At 49.5% G+C, this 10,524-nt stretch overlaps 1 protein-coding gene across 1 annotated transcript in view; it reads left to right on the forward strand.

The window, feature by feature from the left end:
• CALN1 (calneuron 1) overlaps positions 1-9,541 on the forward strand; it is a 491,968-nt gene extending 482,427 nt beyond the window's left edge. The window contains exon 7 of the mRNA XM_054507623.2: positions 8,489-9,541. Coding sequence (XP_054363598.1) covers positions 8,489-8,616 — 128 coding nt within the window. The 3' untranslated portion in view covers positions 8,617-9,541. The remainder of the gene's footprint in view (positions 1-8,488) is intronic.
• Positions 9,542-10,524: the final 983 nt, after the last annotated feature.

Consider the following 10,524-nt stretch of genomic DNA (forward strand, 5'->3'; position numbering starts at 1 on the left):
GTAACAAATTCTACTATATATTAAGTTTGATTTACTGCCTCCAATATGTTTACTGCTTAATTCAAATTGATACAGTCCAGGAGGTAAAGGGACAGGAGGAAACTGCCCAGCATGCCGGCCAGGTGCTGGTCATTTGTTAACATGTGCAACTGACCTGCAAGATTAGTTCTGCGGCCCCACTGGTCCAGATGAGGAAAGTGAGGCTCAGCAGAGTGGTGTCCTTTGCCCAAAGTCAAATCACGGGTAGGGATTTGAACCCGGGGCTCTCTGACACAGCCCTGCCCTGGCCTCTTCATTTGTTCTTCTGGGTCCTTCAGCCAGATGTAGGCATTTCAGACTCCTTACAGAATGGCACTCCGTCATTACTCATTTTCCATTTCATCGCCAGTGAAATCATATTATATTTGGAAGTTGAGTAGAAGTGCAGGAAGACTATGTGCGAGCCCTTTCAAGACACATCCCCCAAATGTTGTCCCTAAATGGAATACCAGCTGTCAGATTTTTCTAGACATTCTGACAACACGCACGACAGAAGGAAGTAAAGCAAAATCATCAACGGGGGGATAGTTTCTATGAAAGGCACAGCAGAACAGCCCTGCACCATTCAGTGATGGGATGATGGACAAGAGAAATAAATGTCCAAGGAGGTGACACTGGCCAGGTAGCCCCCAAAGCATCGCCGCATGGATGTGCGGGTCATGTTTCCAGCCCTGTGTAGACTAGATATGTGCTCCTGGATAAGTTATTAATTTTTTTAAGATTTATTTACTTATTTGAGAGAGAGAAAAATAGATAGATTGAGAGAGAGAGAGAGTGAGAGGAGGGGCAGAGGGAGAAGGACGGAATTTTCAAGCAGACTCACTGCTGAGTACGAAGCCCAATGCGGGGCTCGATCTCATGACCCCGAGATCATGACCTGAGCCAAAACCAAGCATCAGATGCTCAACCAACTGAGCCACCCAGGCGCCCCAACCCTGAGGAAGTTATTTAAAAACTCCCTGGGTCTTCTTTTCTTCATTTGTCCAATGCAAAGATTGGACAATGACAGTCACATCCAGATTCGACAATTTCTGGACTCACTGGAAGGTCAGAAAGAATTTGCAGCCAAATTCAAGGTCTCCAGCTCAGCCATCCCTGCTGAAAGTTGCAGTATTCCTCTCAGGATGTCAAGTTCACACCCAGGTGGGGAGCCTTGCCCCATCACCTGGCCGTGCACATTGGGTATTTCAGGCCCATCCAAATGAAAAGGGCATACGATGTCATCTCTACCATCTGCTCCCATTTTTCCCGGTGCTATGACTTTCCTTAAATAAACCCTGTTCTCCTTGGGTAAAGGTATCAGGTTAAGGTGTAGCTGAGGTCCATGGCAGGTAGTGAGACAGGAGAGAGTTTGCGAAGAGATTTGGGGCTTCAGAAAGAAAGGGATTTTTCTTCTGTTCGGGAATCCGTCCCAGCAATCCTGGAGGAAAGTTTTCTGGAGCCATCGGTGAGGAGGGATGAGAATCTGAGACACCAGACAGAGAGCTGGAGAGCTGTTTTTGATAAATACATCTGGTGGTTAAGAACTCCAGCTCTGCAGTCTGGACAAGCCTGGCTTAAAATCCTGCTGCACCATGTATTCAGTCATTTGCCCGAGACACTTAAATAAATATTCAGAGCCTAATGTTCTTCATCCGTGAAATGGGAATCCTATGATGACCTCATGTGGTTGTTAGGAGGACTAAGTGAGGTAACACATGAGAATATTTTGTACAATGCTTAACACAGTAGTAAACACTCAAAACAAACAAACAACAACAACAAAAACAAAATTAGCTGGTCCCTAGCCCCAGGTCTGTTCTTCTTTTGTTTTTTTCCTGGAGATGTCATGAGCACCCACTGCTAGAATGCCACATCTTTGAAGGATGGGACAGGGACCAAATTTGCAGGGTTTGAACATTCTTCTTGACACATTCATTCCTAGAGTCATCATCGCCAACATTGAACTTACTGAAGGTACTGGTCAATACTCTTGGTTTCGAGTAGCAGAAACCCCTTAAACTAAAAAAAAACACTGGCTCAGATAATACAAGAAGTCAAAGGGATGAACTTTGACTGACCTGGATCCAAAGAGCTCAAGCGACAGCCTCCCCTCCCCACCCCCCCAGTCTCACACTGTCTTATTCCCAGTCTCTCTGTCCTTCTTTCCTCTCTGTCAGCTTCATTCTTGGGCAGTCTCTCTCTCCCCGAAGGGACAGGATTGTCTCCCTGAAGACTCATTTCCATTCCAAGATGGGGCTCCCGTCAATCGTGCTTGGCCCATGTGCCTTGCCCTGGACCAAGCCAAGAGCTTGGCACACTCTACTTGGCCGGTCTGGTTTGCTGCAGTGGGAAAGCTGAAGTGCTGGATTGAGAGTTCCACTAGGTGGAGAGGTACAGATCCCCAAACCAAAAGATGAATTTTGTTCCGAGAAGAGGAAAGGTCTATTGGAAAGGCTAAAACAACACCTGGTCCACAGTGGAACCAAGCAAGACACAGCTGTCTGATGGCTAGAAACCCGAGATGATTTTGTGGTAGAGAAGGAACCAGCTCCCACCCCCAGAAGGAGAGGTGGCCCCTCTTCCCCTTAAAGGGCATCATAAAGCATACCAGCCTCATCCATCTTGTCTTCAGGTCTCACCTGGGGTACGTGAGCATTCCTGATTTCACTGATGTATAGAAAATTCTCTTTCAGAGGCTCTTAATTAGTTCCGCCTTAGGCTTTGGAAATATTCAGTTTCATAAAATCATAAAATGTTGGACCTGGAAGGATCACAGAGCAATAATAGCTCCCAGACCTAGTAGTTCTGGCTCCTTGTGAGAACCACCTAAGATGGGTTTTATATTGTTTTGTTTTTAAACATTCCTGAGCCCCAAGCTCCCTGCCAGAAATATCACTTACATAGGTCTGTGTTGGGGCAATTAATCAGAATTGTTATGATTCTGGTTTGCCTCATTTGGGAACCAGTGCCTCCAGACGTGCAGCCCCATTTCTAAGAGACTGAAGCCAGAGGGATTATGAACCCCATATATCCAAGGTCCACCCAGCTGGTCAGTGGCAAAATCCGTATGGACTCCCGCCTCCAGGAGAAAATCCAGGAGTCACTGCCTGTTGTTTGCCGAGTGGAGCAGTGTGAATCTCTGTGAAAATGAGAAAGCAAAAGGCACAATCTGTTGCTAGAGCTCACAAACCCAGGTCCTGCCGTAGCAGCCAGGAGTCTGCAGGTGCTGAAGACTTGCTAACAAGCTTTCAAGAAAACTAGAGACCTCACTTCTATATCCTCCTGTGTCAGCCTCCCCCAACTCACATTTCATCCCCATGTACTTCCAGGGCTCCTACTCTGTCAACCCGAGAGACTAGAAAGGGAGCCCAAGGCCTGACGGGAAGACCGACATGAAAAGGATTGCCAGCAGCATGATGCATTCTTGCCATTTTCACGTTCAGTTGCAAGTTCCTCAAAAAGAGTTACCATCTGACCCGGAAATTTGACTCCTAGATCTGTCCCCAAGAGAGCCAAAACGTGGATACAAGTGTTTTAGCAGCATTACCCATTAACAGCCAAAAAATGGACACAACCCCAACGTCCATCAGCAGGTGAATGGATAACAAAATGTGGCACAGAAAGAAAGAAAGTAGGAATGCTCCCTACAGCATGCATGGGCCTGGCTAAGTGGAAGAAGAAGACACAAAAGGCTACATGTTGTATAATGTATTTGCAATGCCCAGACTAGGTATTTGCACAGAGACAGGAAGTAGATTGGTGACTGCCAGGCAGGAATGGAGCATGACTTCTAATGCGCGTGGGGTCTCCTTTTAGGGTGATGAGAACATTCTGGAATCAGGTAGTGGTGATGCTTTCACAGCCTCGCGAATGTACTAAATGCCGCTGAATTGGTCACCCGTGAAGGGTGAATGTGCTGGTATGGGAATGCCATCTCAATGAGGAATAAATAAATATTGAGAGTTAGACCATTACAAAAATGTTAAAGGATCAGGCTCTTTGAGAGCAAGATGTTCAGGAGAAGCCTCCTAGGAAAGTAAAGTTTGGGGTAGGCCCAGAAGAAATGAGAGGGGAGGTCAGCGGGCACCCCTAGCAGCGAGAACGGGCACCTTGAGTCTTGGCCAGCAAGCAGAGTCTCGTGTGGAGATGACCAGAAGCAGAGGTTGCTGGACAGGGAGGCTTAGTGGCTCAAGGAGCAGAGGTGGGAAAGGGATCGGAGGTGGTCTGTTGATCTCCCTGCTGAGCTTCGGAGCTGGATGGAACACATATCCCCAGCAAGAAGGCCTTTGCAGAAAGGTTGCAGGCATGGGTGGTACATCCTAAGTGCTGCTGTAGGGGGGTGAGTCTCGCTGCTGCCCGGGACGAGTTAATGAGGGAAGGGACCACAGCAAAGGTCTGGGAGCACTGCTTGGATGTGCATTCCCAAGCTGGAGGCTGCTGGGAACAGGAGAAAAATGAGCAGAACTTTTCTCCAGCCCTGAGGGGATAGGAGCAAGTCTTGCATTTCTTTAGCAATTCACAGTTGGCCGTAGCTTCCACTTTTTTTTTTTATTAGCTCATTCATCTTTGAGACAATTCTTGACACGGCAGAACGTTATCACTAGCTCCTTCTACAGAGAGAGAAACTGAGGCTCAGAGAAGTTCGGTCCCTTGCCCGGGGCTGCTCCTAAGTGGTGGTTAAGAGAAGCCCTAACCTGGGCTCACAGTTCATCCTAGGCTGACCTGTAAGCCTTGTTGAGGAAGCAAAGCGTAGACACGGAGAATAAATAAAACCCCCAAACTATAGCGCAGTGCAAATATATGCTAACCAAAGACAGGCCTTAAATGATTATCAACAAACACATTAATTTGTGGTGGGTTGTACTCCGTCAGCCACATCAAGTGTTTGAAATGCCTTCTCTTTGGATCTTTCTATTGCTGAGCTTTCTGTTGCTAAGCAAAAGATCAAGAAGACAGAGTTTGTGCAGAGGTTTTGAAACTGGGTCTTCGAATGAGACCCGGCTCCAGCCCCACCTCCACCATTTGCCAAATGAACTTGGACCCCACTTCTCCGAGCTTCAGACCGCTCACCTCTCAAGTGACGGTCACACACCCAGCTCACCAGGACGGCCACTATGTAATTTTACGATGACGTATATAAAGCACACAATGCATGCCTAGCCCACTCAGGCGGTATTCGAGAAGCAAAGGGGAGTTTTTAAAAGGTTCACAAACGAGAATTGGCATTCACTGGGCGCAAACAATATATCCTTAATCTTCACAACGAGGTAGGTTTTACTGGTCCCATTTTATAGATGAGGGAATTGATTGAGGCTGGAGGAAATTCGCTTGCCCAAGGTCACACAGCCAAGATGTGGGATAACCATGTTTCAGACTTGGGTCTGGCTCCGAGGTCATTACTTTTGTACTCTGCCACACCACTGATGACAACGTGAGAACTGGAGAGCAAAGGACTCGTGGAGACACAGAGGCTGAATTATGGGCTCAGATGGTGATGTATTTCAGAGCTATGGAAGGAGTTGCAAGCACCACTCTGTTTACCGGACTTCGGTCTGGATTCCGACTTGCATGGCCCCAAGTACAAACTGTTAGGTTCTCCAGGCCTTTCCTCCTTCCTTATCTCTCCCCTCCCCACTGCCTTGAAGGATTTTCAGATCAAAGGTGCAGCCGCTCTCCAGGGGGTAATCCTGTTGCCTGTAACCTTGTTTTCCGAGTGTCCTTCACAGAGAAGGGCTTCGGCCAAAAATTTCTCCCTCTGCGTAATCACACAATTTTTCTTGGCCTTCACCAGCCCTCAGGACAGAAAGGTAGATGACTGCCTTCGGAAGCATTTTTATGCTGAGGAGCTGCCCAGAATAAATTAGCCAGTCCTCAGAAAGTGTTAGATACGCTACTTCCGTATCCTCATTTTAGTTTCTGCTTTGGTCCTTTTCGTTCTTAAACACCACCTCTTTTTCCCTTCCTGAGGACTGGCACCCTTTGACATCTAGCCCACTCCTGGAGGCAGGGGGTCGGGGGAGGCACATCTCTGCACCAAGGAAATTTTCTTTCTCCAGGTAAGAATTTGTAAGATTCTAAGACCCAGACATGATCAGCAAGTTGAGAACTGAACCGAAAATACTCCCAATCACCCAAGGGAAGCAGAAGCCCAGTGGATCCAGGATTAAAGATAACAAGACAGCATCTAAGAGACGGTGGCAGAAATAACCAAGTATTGGAGAGGGAGCCCAAGGCTGCACCAGGGGGCCCTGGCTCTCTGTGAAATGTGGCTTGCTGGAGAAACCTTCCTGGTTGATACAATTTTTAGAAACCCCTTCACAAGCCCCCCGAGACCCCTTCCCTCAGGGAAAGCTCTGTTTGTCCTTGGAAACATCAACGGGCTTCCTACTACTTCCCTGTTATTTCCAGGGATCTCAGAGAAGCCACTGAATGTCAAAGGGAAGACGTACTTGAAATTGAACCATTTTTAGGTTCCTTAAAGGCATGTGGACCCGGGGCGCCTGGATGGCTCAGTCGTTAAGTGTCTGCCTTCGGCTCAGGTCATGATCCCAGGGCCCTGGGATCGAGCCCCACATCGGGCTCCCTGCTCAGCGGGAAGCCTGCTTCTCCCTCTCCCACTCCCCCTGCTTGTGTTCCCTCTCTCGCTGTGTCTCTCTCTGTCAAATAAACAAAATCTTTAAAAAAATAAATAAATAAAGACATGTGGACCCTAACTTGACCTTGCTCTTTTGCCAGTCTTCTTTCCTACAGAGAGAGACTGCGAGTAATATGAAGGAAATTGCATTTCTACCCCCACCCCCACCCCCAACCTTCTCTGGACCATAATCTGACCTAAAGAACAACCACTTTCCCTCCGCTGGAGGTTTGCAAAGGTTGAAGGACCCCTTTTCAAAATGGAAGGTGATTTAAAAATGTTCTTCTGTCCTGGCATTGGGTTTCTTAACATCTGAATCTAAAGAACCATCTTTCCCAAAACTCCCCACCCACTATGTCCCTAACACACACACACACACACACACACAGACACCTGTCAGGTCCCCCAGCAACTCAAACTCCATCAGATTCTTTGGCACCACCTAGTCCTGCTGAATCGAAAATCCTGGGGCTGGGGCCCAGCAATTCCCTAATCACCTGGAGAACTTATTAATTCATGAATTCCTGGCCTCCAGCCCCAGAGATTTTGATTCAGTAATTCTGCAGTGGGACCCAAGAATTCACATGTACGTCAAACTCCCAGATGGTGCCATACTGCTGGTCCAGTGAGTAGCCCTGGTGTCCATAGCTTCCCACCTGCCTCCAGGGCACAGATTTTGGCCATATGCTAAGTGGTAAATTGTGTGCAAAGATCACGGATGGACAGACAGATGGGAAAGGGAGGAGGTGTAGACTAACAGAAGAAAAAGAAGGAAAAGAAGTTCCGGCAGGGGAAAGCAATTCTTGGAAAAGAGACCTGTTCTTCCTCAACACACTTTATCAAAGCGTTTCTTTCTGGTGATTGCCATTTCCCTGTGTCTAGTCCCAATTACTTTCCCACTGATTCAGACCTATTAATGGTTTCTCAAGGGCCTTATGAAAATGGGGGCACAAGACCAAGCCCAACAAAAAGGATTAAGAGAACACAACCCTAGGGCCCAAGGTCAGACCTCCCTGGTGCAACAGGACATGGGGGCAGGGACGCCGTGTCTCTGGAACGTCTGAGAGGGTTTTGTGCCTCCCTCCCTCCTTCACACTGGTCCCGTCCACAGAGCACGTGGTCTCCACTTCTCAGATTTCACCAGAATCACTTAGTTAAACATAGATCGCTGGCCCCGTCCCTGGAGTTTCTGATTCAGTAGATTGGGCATGGGGTCTGGCCTGAGCACCTGCATTTTTAACAAGCTCCCAGTGACGTGGATGCTGCGTGCCTAGGAACCCCTCTCTAGAACCACTGGTGTGCATACCTGAAATCATACCAGAAGTCATTTAGAGTCATTTCGACCAGTGGCCACCAAGAACAATTCTGGGGAGGGGGCAAGTTGCTTCCAGCCCGGTGCCAACAGGTAGGGAAGCATCTGAACCTGGCTGTGCCTGCAGCAGGTGACTCAGAAACGGGAGCCCGGTGCTCTGCAGAGGGGGACACTGTCATGCCTGGATGATGCCTTTTGTGAAACCCTCAAATGTTACGTATTTGCTCACTCAGAAAGTCCCTATAACTCCACTGGATCTGGAAGTTTATACCTCCCTCTGAACATCACATCTCTCATGGTGTTTGTTATAGAAGTTTTACTGTTTCCTACCATCTGCCAGAAGAGGTGATGTTTAGGCTCCGAGAACGGTCCCCGAGACGCTTGTTGATGGGACCAGTCTTCAGCCTATGGACTGGGCTTGCGGAGGAGGAGGTCAGCCTGTCTCACTGTGTCACTTCTCTCTTCTCTCCCCCTCCCCGCCCTCCCCGTCTCCTTACCCTCTGCTCCCCCTGCAACCCCAGTGCATTCCCAGAAGCAGAACAGACAGACCTGCGTCCGCAAGAGCCTCATCTGCGCCTTCGCCATGGCCTTCATCATAAGCGTCATGCTGATCGCAGCCAACCAGATCCTCCGCAGCGGCATGGAGTAGTGCCCTTCCCCGCCGCTGCGTCCCCGGCTCACCGTGCATGTGCATGCCCTGCGGGCCGACGCTGTCCCCCGAAAGCAGACATGGACCATGCAGACAGGGCACAGTGGAGTGAAGAACCCAAGGCTGCGGTGCAACGGGTGTTGCCCATCCACTTCATCTCCTTGGCAGGGACACAAAAGGGCTGTCTTAAATGCTTTAATGGTTTTGTTTCCTAATGCAATAAAATAGCCAGGAGTTCCCAATGACTGCGTCAATCACCCCCAGGAACTCGGAAGAGAGACTTCATTCCCATCTCGGACTTCTCCAGTGGCCATCCAGGCTGGTGGTGTAGGAGAGCAAGAGGGAGGCGTGGACGTGCAGTCATTTCCATGCCCCGTTGTCTCAACCCCCCAGGGTCAGCTGAAGACTCCCGGCTGAGGGAACCCTCAGTCCCCAGAGGCTGACTTCCGGCTCGCTCCCAAAGAGGGGGCCTTCCATCCCACCCTGGCTTCCTTCCTCCACCCAGTGGAGCCCGTCCCCCCTCCCAAGGCGTGAGGGGAAAGCCATCGAATGGGGTGCAGTGCCTGTCGGTGTGCAGGGGGCACCCCTCGCTTCCGTTCTTACTGCCTTTTCTACAGGACTCCTGTTGGCAGAGTTGGGGAGCTCTCAGTTTCCGTCGGCACTTGGCTTTCTGTTCCTAGAGCCCATCGCGCACCAGCATTTTGGAATCTGCAGAGAGCCTTTCTCCCAGCTTTGCCCCCTGTGCTGCCATTAGTGAAAAAAGAAGCATACTCGTGGGCATCTCTATAACCTAGACACATAGACAGACGTATGCATTGGGCTTCTTCACGTGTGACGTCATTCTCTCCTACTCGCTTACTCCTGATATAAGCTTGTCCTCCGACACACGTCCCTGCCTCCTTTGGGTGGGCCAGGTAGTTTCGGGGCGAGGGGGGTGCAGGGAGGGACCGAGACCAGTGGGGAGGTGGTGTTGCAGCCCACCCCCAGCCGTCAGAGGAGTCCTGGAGCCTGAACCCACCCATCCATGCCAGAAGACCCCTGTAAGTTCAGGTCCTTGAGCATCTTTCCTTCTTCTCGTCCTAAAATATGCTTTGTTAGTCTTCCCCAGATAAAAAGAGAAATACAATCCCCAGTGGAAAGATGGAAAGATCAAACGACTATTTTACATAACACCTTCCAGCACTCAGATTCTACAACTGACTCATTTTCATGAGGAAACAAAAAGACGTGTATCAGCTTAGCCAGCACGACAGGTGATTCGCTCCTGCCTGCAGAATACTTCTGCTGGGGAAGAGACCTGGATCCCGTGGTCCGTGTTCAACACCATTTCAAGTCTGTAATTCCCCGACTTCTCCCAGAGGCCCCATCAGCCACCACTATTGATTCAAGCTTGCATAGTCTGATTGGCCGATCATCTTTCCATGTGATGCTTTCCTTTGTACTTTTCCGAGCTCGGGTCTTCAGTTCTGTAATGGAATTGTCTCGCTCCTCTTTCTCTCCATCACATCCTCAGGCTACATGCTTTTCCCGCTCCCTCTTCCCCTTTCTTCCAGTATTGAGGTGCCAGAATCTTTCCTCTCTAGGTTTTGCGGTGTGGTGTGTGTCCCCAGTCCCCTCCCCCAGATCCCCCCCCCCCCCCCCAGTTTTCTCCCTTACTGCCTTCTCTGACTCGTCCTTTTAGGGTCTTCTTCCCGTTCACCTCTGCAAGCGCTTCAGGCAACAGCCAGGGGGCAGCTGTAGAAACTTCCCCACTGTGGGAGACTGCAAATATTCATGATGAGCACAAGTAAAACTAGGGTTTGAGCCATAGTCCAGAGGATGGAGCAGGTGTAAGCTCCTAAGAGCCCGGGGGCTGAGGGTCCCGCTGGGAAAATGCCTGGAGTCCCGCACATCCAGGCCAAGGAAGGC

The sequence above is a fragment of the Mirounga angustirostris genome, unplaced genomic scaffold, assembly GCF_029215605.1.
Source record: "Mirounga angustirostris isolate CCGP_5_RB_7025 unplaced genomic scaffold, mMirAng1.0.hap1 SCAF_5, whole genome shotgun sequence".
Lineage (NCBI taxonomy): Eukaryota > Metazoa > Chordata > Mammalia > Carnivora > Phocidae > Mirounga > Mirounga angustirostris.